This window comes from Lottia gigantea (assembly GCF_000327385.1).
Source record: "Lottia gigantea unplaced genomic scaffold LOTGIsca_22, whole genome shotgun sequence".
NCBI lineage: Eukaryota > Metazoa > Mollusca > Gastropoda > Lottiidae > Lottia > Lottia gigantea.
In genome coordinates, this window is record NW_008708555.1 from 1,528,126 (window position 1) to 1,543,624 (window position 15,499).

General features: G+C 34.5%; 3 protein-coding genes across 3 annotated transcripts; 1 reads left to right on the forward strand and 2 right to left on the reverse strand.

Annotated features, from left to right (window-relative positions):
- Window positions 1-202: 202 nt before the first annotated feature.
- LOTGIDRAFT_159880 (hypothetical protein) lies at window positions 203-2,618 on the reverse strand (the record flags this gene model as incomplete). Its single annotated transcript, XM_009054578.1, has 4 exons — window positions 203-1,022; window positions 1,363-1,582; window positions 1,925-2,050; window positions 2,525-2,618. The coding sequence occupies 4 exons, from the start codon at window positions 2,616-2,618 to the stop codon at window positions 203-205; spliced, it is 1,260 nt and encodes a 419-aa protein (XP_009052826.1).
- A 549-nt stretch (window positions 2,619-3,167) lies between these two features.
- Window positions 3,168-11,755, reverse strand: LOTGIDRAFT_231795 (hypothetical protein). The gene is made up of 17 exons (XM_009054579.1): window positions 11,665-11,755; window positions 10,764-10,934; window positions 10,428-10,531; window positions 10,016-10,099; window positions 9,449-9,602; window positions 8,724-8,816; window positions 8,189-8,338; window positions 7,732-7,839; window positions 7,355-7,444; window positions 7,107-7,217; window positions 6,777-6,854; window positions 6,494-6,545; window positions 6,101-6,201; window positions 5,718-5,830; window positions 5,073-5,223; window positions 4,472-4,657; window positions 3,168-4,219 (listed from the first exon to the last, which is right to left on the reverse strand). The coding sequence occupies exons 1-17, from the start codon at window positions 11,710-11,712 to the stop codon at window positions 4,073-4,075; spliced, it is 1,941 nt and encodes a 646-aa protein (XP_009052827.1). The 5' UTR covers window positions 11,713-11,755; the 3' UTR covers window positions 3,168-4,072.
- A 582-nt stretch (window positions 11,756-12,337) lies between these two features.
- On the forward strand, window positions 12,338-14,896 carry LOTGIDRAFT_206317 (hypothetical protein). The gene has a single exon (XM_009054580.1). It carries the CDS (start codon window positions 12,489-12,491, stop codon window positions 14,775-14,777), a length of 2,289 nt encoding a protein of 762 aa, XP_009052828.1. The 5' UTR covers window positions 12,338-12,488; the 3' UTR covers window positions 14,778-14,896.
- Window positions 14,897-15,499: the final 603 nt, after the last annotated feature.

A 15,499-nucleotide genomic window follows, 5' to 3' on the forward strand; every position in this document is an offset into this window, starting at 1 on the left:
CATAACTCTAAATTCGTCCAAGATCGTCTCTAAGACTAGACATGAGAATAAGTTCTACTTAATTATACAGGCCAGTTTTCTGAAGATCGCAAAGCGTGAAACTCTGAGTAACAATATGTATTTTAAGTTCTGTTTTAATTTTTATAACTCTAAATTACAACAATTCCGACACAGAAAATTCACAAATCTTAATGTGTTTGTTTCACAGAAAATTGGATTGGAATTCTAGAGTCTGATTCACTTTCCTCAGATGTTCCTGACCTGTTATTAGTTCATAACCTAGTTTCTTATAAACACGTGCACAATTCATGTCTATTATTCCTGCACCTTCATAAGGCATGCCCAACCTCCAGGCATTATGGTCTGACTCCACACAATCTGAACATCCCACAATCCTCTTACCGGAAGTGATGTAATCTTCCACGTCTTTGGGCAGCTCCCCCAACCCTAGGATCTGATACATGGATCTAAACGTATCTTTAGTATCACGAACCAAATCTTCATATTTTATTGATACAAAACGGTTTGGGAACATCTTTGTAATATTTTGTGCTGTCATAAGATCTTTGAGCAACGAGCTACAAAACAATTTCGCCTTCCTTTTCAAAGTAGCCCATTTATAAACGCCATTATTGAACTGGGTCCATAAAGTCGCTCTTGGATCGCGATACAGATAAATAAGCTTCAACTCAGGCTTCTGGATCAGCAATGACATAGCAGTTTTAACCGGAAGTTGCACAGAATTCACTAACGTCACATCCGTATTGTTACAAGCTTCATACAACAGTTTCAAACACTTGATGTAAATCACTAAGCTGCCATCAAGGATGCAGTTAGAAAAGTTCCGAGTCTGCGCATTGTGATAGTATGGTAAATTTGTAAGGCTGGCGATATCTAATGCAGTAAAGTTACAATCCAAAAAGTCATTTATCAGATCTTTTGAAAGTTGTTTCATTGTTACGTTGCTTTCTGTTGTTGAATTTTTTACTCTGTGCTCCCTTAAATCCTTCCTGCGCAGTCCTCTGAAATATAAGTGATGTTGATTTACATGTATGGGTTAAAGTCGTATTAGCAGAAGTTAGCTGGAATGTCACACATTTAGACGACTATAACCTAAATTCATCTACAAATTTGGTACTTTTATGCCGTTTATCAAGACTGTGGGGTTCTAAGATTTAAAGATGGATTATGTGCCAGCTTAGATGATCTGTCCAAAAATGCGTCTCTCCTCGAACTTTTTTTCATATAACATTCCGTTTAACTGAAGTTTTAGACAATTATATTTAGATATTTCAAAATTTTATGATAAAATCATAATACCACCTTAATTTCACTATTTCTGAAATGGAAAAAGGTTCTTACCCAGGTTTCTTGTAAAGATACATTCGTTCACCACGGTATTCCTCTATATAATCCAGTAGAACAACAACAGGGTGGTAGACGTAGAATATCCTGGTATTTTGTCTGAGAATATTACCAAGGTACGTACTTCCAGCGTTTATATAAGATACCAATAATATTTGAAGCTCTGGTTTCCTACTCCGCCATCTTGGATCTCGGTATGGCTCCATTTTAAAATCACCTGAAAGATTTTAACAGTTTTTCTAGTTGTGCAAAAAAAATATATTGGAAAGAGTCTCTATGGTATTGACAACTACGAGTGTCTTAGGGAGTTTTTAAGGTGTAAGCAAGTAAAGAAATGAAGCTTCAAAAACGTCAGAGACTGTCTATCATAGGCACGTTGCAAGGTAATCCTGACTCATCCGCAATTCCTGTAGCTGCTCGTCAACTTAGTTCACCTACTCTATATCTATATGGGAAACACGATACCGATACGTACTAGTTTCGGATGTCTTGAAGAGATAATATGTCACCTCATTCATTACCTTTACTGATAAAGCAGACACAATAAAATGCTACTCACCGGTCTTCTTCCGTTGTCTAATTTTCCTCTGATCTATAATGTGCCGATAAAACGGTTCAAGCGACTCATCCTTCAGTAAAACTGCTCTCTTGGACTCGCGTTCACCAACCATACAATTCATATTTCCTAGAAAAAAAATAACAATGCTGACCCAGTTTTCAAATGCACGTGCATATTGCTCATAATTCCATCCAAAGATAATCGTTATCAAAAGTTTCTCAATGAAGCTATTAATTTCATCGCAGTATTGACCTAGTCGTTAAAATGCACGTGCATATTTCGCATTATTCCATCTACAAATAATCGACAATAACACTTCATCAAGTAAACAATTCTTTCCAAGGCACACTATCTGTAAAATGCACGTGCATATTGCCCATCATTCCATCTACTGAAAATTCATCAATCAAGTTATTATTTTCATGGCAATACGGAACTAGGGTTGATAATATTCAGGTTCCCGACTTTTGCCGCAAAATGCCCCTCAGATGGTCATTTCTCTGAAATCCCACTAGACTATTATAAGCTGTATTGATATTTTCCAAGCGAACACCAATTTAAAAAAAAACATTACACATGTAATAAGCAAACATAACTTACCTGTTGAGAGAATGAAATGTTGTATGAAGTAGCACAAATAACAGAACAAGATTACTGCTACGTATATCTTTATTTTCTGAAGAGAGAGCACCATGGCTTGTACAAAGTTAAGAGTCCTACACAAATCCTATGGTGCGTCCATATACTTTTAATACTTTTGGCAAAAGAATGCAATGATAAAAGTTCACTTCAAGATTCATATGCATAGTACCTGATCGGTTTTGACACTGAATAATGTGTAGAAATTCATAAAATATCGATCTAATCGATTTATTGGAAATGCTAATTTAAATAATGTCACCATCTGGAATTAAAGGTACTTTAGGGAGTTCTCTTGTGTAGGTGGACAACTATTCCGGGAGTGTTACCTGGTATCCCCTTTTAGAGACCCTTGTCGGGACAATAAACAGGGAGGGGGGAGGTAGGGTGCGCACTATTATCTTTTAAAAGATAAATTCGAAATAAAAAATACTGTATTACAAGCCAATGTTGCAGTTAATAAAACTATTCAAAGCTGTCACCGACAATCTGGATAGATTTATTGACTTCGTACATAACCTCGACATAAGAAACGTCTTGGTATGCAGTATACTATAAACTATCACCTGGTAACCAATTCAGTCTTCAAATCAAAGGTAATGGCGGAGTCAGGTTTGCGTCCGAAATGCGTTCAGGAAGAAAGTTCGTAACCAGGGCCCAGATGACATAAAATAACTACAATATTTTGACTTCAATTCATTTTATTGATTGACCGAGAGAAAGACATTTCACTTTACAGATTTCATTAAAACCTTGCCTTGTTCCCCAACCCTTTATAATATATCTTTTTTCTTGTGATATTTTTCACACTTACAATTTGTATCTACATGACATTGAGAAATTAGACTCCGTTGAAGAGACTGTGTGTATATATAATCCTTCAGTGGCATTATCCTGGATATAAACTTCGAGAATAAGAGAGTAATAAATATTGTAAAAGTATATATCAAGGACAATTGTTTTAAAACCAAGTATATAATTAACAAAAACAAGAAAAAAACTGATTAATTTTAAATGATTGATTGTGGGCAATACCAAGAAAAAGGACTAAAAAAAAAAGTCGATATCCAGCCCAAACTAGCATTAAAATATATGCCATACCCACAGTATCAGAATCAAGCGTATTAAAATTTCCATTCTTTATGTCATTTATGTTAAGGTTTCAAATTTTCAGTATTCACAGAACATTATTTCTTAACTTAATTTTATATCAATATTTTTTTTCTATTATTTAGATAAAACAAAGAATAAAGAAAGATTATTAATTTCAATATAATCATGTCAGAATCTTAATGCTTTATATCCTGTGGTACTTCACTTGAATGGATAACAAAAACAACCATATTCTATCAGTGTTCAATTTTTTTGCAAGTACTGTTAATTTGATTTTGTCCATTTCTATATAAATTAAGCACCACCTTTGTTGGGACACTACTGTTTATATATTGCGATACCAGTTTATCACCCATCCCAAGTCATAACTCATTTCCTTATTTCATCATTCGGTATTTATCTTCTATCAGCCTTCATCTTACGTTTACCAGCAAACAAATGTTTGGGTCGTTTAGCAGAAATAACTCTGTTAGTTTCAAATCTACCCTGTCTATGCATTGGGGCAACTGCAGCCTTGGCCAATTTCTTGGCTTTCTTTGCCATCTGAAAAAGACATGAAAATAACAATATTAAAAAGGTCCTATCTGAAACGTCTATATCATGAAGGTTTCAATATCTCAGTTCATTCAGATAGTGTCAATTCTTGCCAGACAATGTAAGTTTTCACAACTATTAAATGAAATATTGAATATCCAGATAGAAATTTGTTTTTCAACACTATCCCATGCATAAAACTCTTTCATATTTAAAAGCTTCATGGATAATAATTTATATTTCATGACCAATTAGACTGACCTTTTCATCCCTGACCCCTGATTTATCTCTAGGAGTAATAGACAATGTTCTGTGAGCCGATTTCTGACGTTTACGACTAGCACTTCTAGAACCACCTTCACCAGCTTCTGACTGTTCTCGTTTTCTTTTTACTGCTCTTCTACTCACACTACGTGATCTCTCATTATTCTGGGTGGCATAATGAGTCTGAAAATGAATTAAATGTTTCTTTAAGCTGTGTTAAAGTTTATTGGATGTAAAGAAAGGTAGATATTTATCCTTTTTTCTGAAGATCATTGGGTATACCGAATTATTTTTCGTGTGTAACTTCTCTATACCTTATTGGATTATTGAAATGTAGTTTTAAATCCTGCTGTTATCTAGTTTATTGGGCGTATGGAATAAGTTCACTGGCTTTATTTCTGAAGCTGAAGGAGTTTCTACCTTCCAGTAGCTTTCATTGATTCAAAAATTTGAATTTTCATCAGTTTAGATTATCATTCTTTCCTACACATTTTACAGTTTCATTTTATAGTTTCGTAGATAACTAATGAAAACTGTCGAATGACAGGCGAACTTATCATTATAAACCATGAGCACATAAAGATATAATGCTTATTACCTGAGACTTATTCTGTATATCTATACCAAGTTCAGCCATTGTATTTTCAATATCAGATTTATCAACTTTCTTTCCAGTTCTCGGAAATTTGGTTTTAATTCCTTTTTTCTCTCTGGATTCCATTGTTTTCAATATTCTCTTTTTTCGAATCCTGGAATATACATTAAATATTGATCTTTTAATGACATTTAGAAGTAGACGTAACATTAGAAAATAAAGACTTGTTTTTTATATGAGATATGGGAGTAAAAATGCAGCCATCTCTTGAGCACCTGCTATTGGATGAAAATTTGTTATTTTCTTGTTTTGATCTAATGGCATCTAATGTAATTAAAAGACAATCCAGCACTCTACTGTGTTTAGGCCATGCAGGATTTTTCTTGTTAATTCAGATCTGTTATTGCTCAAAACTGTCCACACTAAAACCCAGTTAATGCTGTTCTTTTAAGGCCCTTACGATGTTTTACTACCAAAATCAAGGCCAGATAATTAGACAATGCATTCAGACCTACAAATACTGTTAGTCTTGGTACAATACAAGCTCTTATTCTAATTGGATAGTGAATACCACTGTGAGAAAAATGAAATAGACACTGGAAACACAGTAAAGTCAGCTCCAGAACAAAATGAAAGAAAGACACTTACTTTCTGGCTGTGTTTCTGAGGTCTTTCATCTCTTCATCTTCTTCACTCTCCTCATTATTATAGAAACCAGCTTTCTCTCTTAACTCTTCTTCTTTTTCTAACTCTTCTAATTTCTGGTACACAAAAATATCAACAACATTAAAATAATCTGATGAATTGTATATTAATGTAATTGATGTTATCAAATAATACAGAAATTCTTTCAGCTTAGATGGACACTAGATAAGTCTTATTATGAATATATCCACTTATACAAGTTTGAGAATCTTGGTAGAATTTTGTTGTTTGCAGGGATCTACCTCCAGGTAGGCTAGCAAGTGTCTAGATGGTTTTACCACAACTCCACCTCACATAGAGGATGAGAATAATATAAATAAAATTACCTCCATTATGTCAGGATCTATAAAATCTGCAACGTTATGTCCTTTATATACTTCTGGTATTACATCATACTTCTCTTCTTCATTGGCTAGATCCCATGTTTCTATAAATAGATAATATAAGTTATATTTCACATTCCTTTCAATAGACATTATCATGAGATATATCCAGTGTCTCTGCTGCTTCATCAAAGCAAGTCTTTCAATAATATGCAATGTGCTATATATCCCTGGCCCCATCCATAGAAACGCCACGGATACTGATTCATCTCTAATTTTCTCATTTCCAAATGTTTATCTGCACCAACTGAAGCACAGGGGAGCTTTCTTCTCCATGCTTTTACAACATCAGAAAATTATCAAATCAGCAGACGGAGCAAAATATTGAAAACTTACTTCTTAAATCTAAACTGTAGTCATCTCCCATTTCTAATTCTATATCCTTTTCCTACAATTAAAACACAGAATAAAAAAATCATCAAAAAGGAGAGAAATTTCTTTATACTGAAACATAATTATTCGTGGATCAGATAATTTGTATAAGGTGGAACACTTATTTTTATATTGAAGTAATCAGTTGTTACATATATATATCAAAACTACAATCTTTTGTTCAGTATGTTGCATATCTTTACTTATAAATTCACATATTTTCCTTCTTATATAAGGTATTACTTACCAATTTACGTTTAGGAGCATCAACTTCCATGGCTTTTCTTTTAGCTAGAACTGATTCTGGTATAAACGCTGGCCGATCCTGTAAAAAAGAGAAGACTTCGAGTGAACAAGCGGTGAACTGCAATCCAATCAATCCTTTGACAGTAATCTGAAGATATTCTGAACGAAAATTGACATAGACAAACGAATGGTTAAGTTTTTCTTATGCAGCAAATAGCACAATAGAAGTAGTTTTTGTTCCTGTCTCATAATATCATTTACTATCTATGTTGTGGGTCGTCCCCCACACAAGTAACAGTAATCAATAACCTAAAGCTGAAATACTACTCACCACGCCATCTCTTTTACTAGGCATAGCAACTCTTAATCTATGAGCTACACTCTGTATCTTCTTAGATCTTATTTTACTCTCTACCCTTTGTAACAATAGTCTATCACACGCCTGTAATCAAATGATTTATTAATATTTATAAGATTTTCACTTGTATGTGTATCTAAACCTTTCCAATCTGTAAAAACGGCTTGGTTTCAGAGGTTACTCAGAATATATATTTGTAATATCTAAGAAATAAGACCCACCTCATTTCTGACTTCTGAAACTCCCATTTCTGTCAGGGTACTCATATTTAACAAGGGGATATCACTGTCTTTAAACTCATCAAATAGTGCCTGGAAAACAGAGAACAACATTAATTATTTGCTAAAAAAAAGGACACTTAACATTACTGGCCAATGTGCAGGTGTATAAATTCATTTGCCTTGCTGTTAGAATTCAGGACAGTGTCCATAGCAGTGGAGCTGAAAAAGGAACTTATTTTGGACTTAGTGGCATTTACAGCTTACAGGTTGAGTAATGCCTTAGATGATGGCACGATCAAAACACTAGCATATAGTTAATTTTGTTGAGCAATAAAAGCATCCAATGACCATGTGGACTCTATGAAAGTTAAACTTACTTTTTTCTCTGGTTCCAGTTCATCCAATGTTAAAATATCTATCTTGTTGAGGACGACTATTAATGGTTTATTAGCAAATAATGGTTTAATATTCTTAAATAATGACATCTGAAATATACAGTATAGTTATATCTTAACACATAACAAAATCACAAAATTTTTTATTTCAATGCCTATATATGTATGATGTTAAAGTCACACGTAGCATAGATTATACATTTTATACTTTACAGAACAAGTCCGCTTATCATGAAGGGAATCCAACATACATGAACAGACCAACAAATTATGATCTATCCATAAAAAGCGGATGAAGGCTCCAGCACACTTTTCTCCAATCGCTGTAACTTAGTACTATTTAGAACCCTCCTCACACATCACTACCAGCCCCCACATCCCTGTCAACTCTCCCTAGTTCACTACCCCTTCCATCATCTCAACTTAAAATACTCCCTACCTGTTGTTCTAGATTATGACCACACTGTTCTGATATATCCATTATAAACAAGACAGCAGCTCTAATATGAGCTAGAGCTGTAATAGCCTGCATCTCAATAGTATTTCTTTCTTCTAGAGAGTGGTCTAATAATCCTGGTGTGTCTATTACCTGAAAATAAACAGAAAGAAATCTTTACATTTTTCCTTTCATAAGAGAAGATTTAATGGACCTGTCAAAGAGCATTAGAATGATCTTATAAACTTGTACTATTTACCGCTGAAATAAAGTGTGCAACAGGCTGTGCACTTTTAATATCTTTTGACAGTTGGAAATCAAATAGAGAAAATGTTGTGTCCAAGCAAAATTCCCTCTATGCACCCTGCATAGTCTTGCCCATTTTGATTATAATGGGGTTCATTTCATTTTCATTTCAATAATACCAAAGGTTTTAAAGTGTGATTTCTTTGCTCATATCAAATTCAAAGTGTAAGTGCAATTGGTTTAATTCAGAATATGGGTAGTAAATTCATTCCGAGTATGTCTGTACACCTACCTGCCATCTGAGATATTTATAATCTGTATGTCCAACATATAAAGATTTAGTTGTGAAAGCGTAGGGTTGTACTTCTACATCAGCTCTGGTTATCTGTAATATAACAATAAATAATTATCTTACTAGATCACATATTTCTATATGTGTAACATGACAGAAAAGTAGCATTTCTTTAAATTTGTGAAGCCACTACAAAGTATTATCCATATCCAGCATATGTGTTACAAAGCCTACTTATTAATACACTGAATATACCAACATTCGTTAACTCACAATGCTCTCTTGTTACTGAACCACAAAATCTCTTGTTACTGAACCACCTTGTTACTGAACCACAAAATCTCTTGTTACTGAACCACAAAATCTCTTGTTACTGAACCACAAAATCTCTTGTTACTGAACCACAAATGCTCTCTTGTTACTGAACATCAAATGCTCTCTTGTTACTGAACCACAAAATGCTCTCTTGTTACTGAACCACAAATGCTCTCTTGTTACTGAACATCAAATGCTCTCTTGTTACTGAACATCAAATGCTCTCTTGTTACTGAACATCAAATGATCTCTTGCTACTGAACCACAAATGCTCTCTTGCTACTGAACCACCTTGTTACTGAACCACAAATGCTCTCTTGTTACTGAACCACAAATGCTCTCTTGTTACTGAACCATAAATGCTCTCTTGTGAGGCTTTAAAATCTTGGAATAACTACAAAAGCCCTTACCTTATTAATAAAGCTTGATTTACCGACATTAGGAAAACCAGTAATCAGTAGAGTTCTGTTATTAGGATCAATTGATGGTAATCGAGATAAATGTTGTCTAACTTCTTCTAAATATTCTAAACTCTGTTTCTGTCTTCTCATAATAGTACACATTCTACAATTAAATTTTTAACAAGTTGAATTATAATACTAAGATGAGAGCAGATTTTGGGGGGTTGATTCCAACGACAGTGGTGGGATGAGAGTTACCTTTATATAAGCTTTAATTTTGAACACATTATCACAACTCAGCAACTCTGATTTGAGTCATAGGGGCCCCTGACCCTACTGGACCTTCAGACTGACTCAGTCCATCTCTGCATATTTTCAATTATGATATAGTTCTTAATTTGTTCCTATTTTACCATTGCCAATTTATCTTTTTTAACATTCTTTAAATTTCCAAAGATTCATGTTAACCCCAAATTTCAAACTAGTGGGTGTTGGCTGCAAGAGATGTTAAATGTACTTTGCATTATCCCCTACTATTAAAGTCATGACCTCTGTTTAAGAATGTATGTACTCTACCTTCCAAGAGCAGCTCGTTTGAGTTGTTTACATCTATATAAACTATCTCCATACTTCAATAATCTTACATAATCTTTAGCAACACTGAAAATAAAATAATGCAATTTATGAATTCAGATCAACAGATTTAAGTTATGTACAGTTTGTAGTGTCGTTTGAAGGTTTGTAGGATCCGTTTAAATTTCCAACTATCCATAAACCACAAAGAAATACCTTACTTTTTCCTTGTCAGACACTTGTAAGTAAATCATATACATGGGGAAACTGGATTACAAAATGTCTAGGTACAATGCTTAGATCAATTCCAGGATAGTTGATAAATAAATTGCACCTTTTACTGTATTAACATGTCTGACTAATCAAAGAGCAATAAAGGAATCAGACAGTGAAACAAGGGAAACTAAAAACCTACCTATCTATAAGATGTCTAGCTGTATTCATCTGACCTAAAGCCAGTTTATAATGATCTTTATCATACAGTACATTCATCAGGTCGGCATAGAAGGGATGGATATCCTGAAAGGTAATTGTAAAACAAATGATGGTTGAAAAGTAAGTTTTGTCTTTTACGTAAAACTGGCAATGCCAAATATGGGATCGAATTGTTGCCAATTTTGCCTATAAAAGTTTTGGCCATTTTACAGCAGAATAATACAGTCATATTTTAAGAATATTTGATAAATCAATTATTCAATTTGACATTAAATGATAAAGTAAAAAAGTTGACTAGCTTATAAAATTAGCTTACCTCCAGTTTAGGGAAGTCTGTAATAATTTGAGTAAGTTTATCATGGTAACTCTGTTGACAGAACTTAACTTTCCGAGTGTAAAATCCTCGAATACGTGATATTTTATATCCTCTGTGAACTACTGTAGGTGTCTTTCTCTGAGTCTTTGATAAAATAATATCAATGAAGTCCTGAAATACACAAAATTATAACATTAGTAGATTAAATTTTCTTAGCTTGTTGAAGTCTTCAAAATGAAAGCAAGATCAGCAAAAATATTTTTCCTATTTGACAATGATAATGTGGTTACTAATACTAATTGTGATACGCGAAAGCATGTCATTCACACTCAGAGCGTTTTCGCTTTATTTACGGCTGCCAATTGCATGTCTTAGAATAGAGTGCAGCTGCCTTGCCTTTCGAGTCTGTTATAGGGATAGTTTTAGGGTTTGGAATAGTTTGTTCCTGAATAAAACAAAAGATTTGCATAATCTGTCATTCTCTCCTTAATCGTATGTATTTATATTCTCCAAGAGTCCAAAAACAGATTTGTTAAGATTTTCAGGCAACAACTGCCTATGAAGCATTGATTTGAAGCCACATGGGCTTGAGAGTTTCATGATGATTTATCAGACTTTTGTATTGTTGTCTTTGAATCCTTCCACACAATCTTGTTTAATTTCTTTCAATTATAAACGTGAAACAATAAGCAGCACGGTACTGCCTGCACTTAATTGAATAAGTTACATTTTTGTAATTTATTGATACGAATTGATTTGCAGTCTGAGGTGAATAAAATTGACATTTGTTGACAGTCAGATTTTTCACTTTATCTAAGCCAGAATGAATGATTGTGTGAATATCTCAGTGGCGATAGTTTATAGGGAATGTATTTTATCCGTTAATTGGTGTTTTAAGTACCTTGGCCGTCGGAACGACGGTAATTTTCTTGAAATTATACTGAGACATTTTGCTGTGTGATCACAGAATCTGTCCCACGTGGGTAAAGGACTACACCGAGGTAAATATTTGTTTACTTCCGTTTCATGACGTCACATTAGTCAAAAATAGCCTGAAATCAAACAGAAAGCAAAAAATTCAAATAGTCTTCAGTTACTTAAAAATGGAACTCAGATTCCAAAAAATATATGTTTTGTGGCATAATTCTTCGATATCTAGGCAAAATTGGAAATTAAAAAAAGTTCTGTTAAAAAGAGTTGTCTCCCTTTGACCATTATTTTTTTTTTTTATCAGGTATCGTCTAATCCTAAGTCATGGAAAAGAGAGCTAAATAAAAACTATCAAAGTACAATTAGTAATTAAACATAGGCTTTTAAATCTTTTTATTTACCGATTAAAGGTGTAAAAAAGGGATTAAGCGGAACAAAGGGGTGTTGCTTTAACACCTGGCTTAAACAGCTACTGTAAAAATTGATTAAATCAACCATCTATAAACATGGACCTATATAAACCATTGGACAGATTATAATAGCAAAGGAACACAGTCCACATTCAAATCATCAAATACTTTGTTAGAAATTTGTAATTAATGCCAAATTTTAGACTTTGTCCCTTAAGTTTACTGGGATCCAAATCTTCAGTTTACACACATTTATTGCTATTTTTATTGTTTCCTGTCACGTGACCCTATTTCCCGCCACTTTACGTAGAACCTCATGTAAAGTTTGTTGACAAAAAGTTTTCTGCACGAATTTCGTAATCTTGGAAGCCTGACAGCTGTCAAAATGTGGATCCAAGTTCGAAGCATCGATGGAAAGAAGACGGTCAGAGTTGACAGCCTGAGCAAGCTGACCAAAGTCGAAGATCTTCGTGAAAAACTTGTAGAACCATTTGAAGCTGATGTTGACTGCCAAAAGTTATTTTTTCGAGGGAAAATTCTTGTTGATGGGCATTCTTTGTTTGACTATGATGTCGGCCTCAATGACTTGGTGCAGATTATGGTGCGGAAGCCAGTCATCATGGAAACCAACAACAACAACACTGATGATTTGGAATCTTCTGACAAAGAAAACCAAAAGCCTGAGAGTCCGGTCAAAATGGAAGAGAATGACATTGAAGAAGAAGAAGTCGACACTGAGGGCAGTGCATTCAAAGTTGGAGACATCATTGATGCACGAGACATTTCCAACGGTGCATGGTTTGAAGCCAAAATAACAAAAGTCTCCAAAGACAAATCGCCAGCAGAAAAAGATGGCGAGCAAAATGAGGAAGAAAATGATGGTTTCGTTTACCATGTTCAATATGAAGGCTATGAGGAAACTGAACAGTTAAAAATGAATAATATTAGACCCAGGTGCAAAAATCTAATCAAATTCAATGATCTCAAAGTCGGTCAAAAAGTCGTTGCGAATTATAATTGCGAGGATCCTGCAGAACGTGGATTCTGGTACGATTGTGTGATTACTGATAAAAAGGAAAATAAATCTAAGGGTATTCTTGCAACAGTGTTTGCTGGTGTAGACTTGACCCCATTAGAAGACTGTAAAATACTATTTCCTAATGAAATTTTCACAATTGAAAAGGCTGGGAGTCAAATTAATGAGAAAGACATAGACCTCAATGATGCTACCTCAACGCCAACCATGCGTAAAAATAAAATCGATTGTAATAAATGCAAAGACAATCCTCGTGTGAAATGTAAAGAATGTGCATGCTCAGTTTGTGGTGGAAAGCAAGAGCCAGAAAAACAGATTTTATGTGATGAATGCAATAAAGCATATCATTTATTCTGTATGGATCCACCCTTGACTAAAGTTCCTGAAGAAGATGAATGGTACTGCTCCGATTGTAAAAATGATGTAACTGAAGTGGTACGAGCAGGAGAAAGACTGAAACAGAGCAAAAAGAAATCAAAGATGGCTTCAGCTACATCCAAATCTAGTAGAGATTGGGGTAAAGGAATGGCTTGTGTAGGGAGGACAACTATGTGCACTATTGTACCTCCAAATCATTTTGGACCAATTCCTGGCATTGAAGTTGGAATGCTTTGGAAATTTAGAGTACAAGTCAGTGAAGCTGGTGTTCACAGACCTCATGTTGCAGGAATCCATGGCAGAGAGGACGAAGGTGCCTATTCAATTGTTCTGTCGGGAGGTTACGAAGACGACCATGATGATGGAGATAAATTCACCTACACTGGAAGCGGTGGTCGCGATTTATCTGGAAATAAACGCACAGCTGAACAATCATGTGACCAGCTCTTGACTCGAATGAATAAAGCTTTGGCTAAAAACTGTAATGCTCCAATCAATGCAAAGGATGGTGCCGAAGCAAAAGACTGGAAAGGGGGTAAACCGGTTCGTGTAGTTCGAAATTGCAAGGGTCGTAAACATTCCAAATATGCTCCAGAAGAAGGCAATCGTTATGATGGAATTTACAAAATGGTGAAATACTGGCCTGAGAAGGGCAAATCTGGCTTCATTGTTTGGAGATATCTTTTGAAACGAGATGATGAAAATCCAGCGCCGTGGACCAAAGAGGGCAAGAAGAAAATCAAAAGTTTGGGTTTGGAAATAAAATATCCTGAAGGCTACTTGGAAACTCTCAAAGAAAAGGAAAGAGAAAAGGAAGAGAAGAGTGAAAAAGGCAAGAAAAGAAAAAGATCTGACGTAGAAGATTCTCCAGAAAAATCTCCAAAGAAAACCAAAAAGGTTCAGGCTGAGGCATACAAGTTGCCTAAAGATGTTAAGAAATTTGTGGATGAAGATGAGCAGAATAAGAAATTATGGGAAGAAACATTTCCATCCATGGGAGATGGGAAACCGAAATTCCTACAGAAAGTTGAGGATGTTTTTACATGTATTTGTTGTCAGGAGATAGTTTTTAAACCTGTAACATTAGACTGTTCGCATAACGTTTGCAAGCTTTGTTTATCTAGGTCATTTAAAGCTCAAGTGTATTCGTGCCCGGCATGTCGCCATGACCTTGGGGAGAAGTATTCAATGAAGGTCAATGAAAATTTGTCAAAGGCTTTAAGTGCTCTTTATCCAGGGTATGAGGCAGGGCGTACTTAATTCATTTCTGAATTTTTAGATCCAAAATGCCTGATTCTAATGCATTAAGAGTGCAAGGTACTAAAATTTAAGCAGATTGTGCACTGCATGCTTAGAAATTTTAAACGCAAGAAGTCCTGTAATGGTGTCAGGCCTATTAGAATTTTACACTCAATGACTATGACTTTTAAATGTCCTTGGGTTTTGCTGACATGCGCTTAAAAGCAAATTGATAAAATCTTTTTTGGATTAGATAACAAGTTATTCTTTAAGTTAAAGATATGGATTAATTTCTGAAGTATAGCTTCATAATTTGTGCCATTATGTTCAGATATTTTCAAAATAGACGTTCTGATACATCAATTTTGGCTTGAAATTAATTGAGAATTGCAACAAACGTGATTATATTTGAGAATTTTATGTATATATCAATTTACATACCTCTGATATGTTTTTATCAAATTAATATCTATCTCAATAATATTAATATCATTCGTATCTCTATCTAATCTATCTGCCATATACCTTTTTTTTTTTAGTATTTTGCTCATTTGAATTCTGTGCAAATAGGGCAGTGCTGCTGCTAGCATTTTACAGTTTGTGGTAACTTCAGCAGGCTATATTAAATTTGAAGAAAAAGCCTCCTGATAAAGCAACACAGTTTTGTTTCAATACAAATTCATTCCGAGATTTTTTCGCGTCAGCCTTGGAATTTCCTGATAGTTGTTGAAGACACATTACGT

Coding starts and splice junctions, on each gene's coding strand:
- LOTGIDRAFT_231795 (XM_009054579.1), bottom strand. CDS start 11,712: ATGTCTCAGTATAATTTCAAGAAAATTACCGTCGTTCCGACGGCCAAG. Junction 8,817..9,448: donor AATCAAGCTTTATTAATAAG/GTAAGGGCTTTT, acceptor GTTATATTACAG/ATAACCAGAGCTGATGTAGA. Junction 5,831..6,100: donor TAGATCCTGACATAATGGAG/GTAATTTTATTT, acceptor TTTGTGTACCAG/AAATTAGAAGAGTTAGAAAA.
- LOTGIDRAFT_206317 (XM_009054580.1), top strand. CDS start 12,489: ATGTGGATCCAAGTTCGAAGCATCGATGGAAAGAAGACGGTCAGAGTT.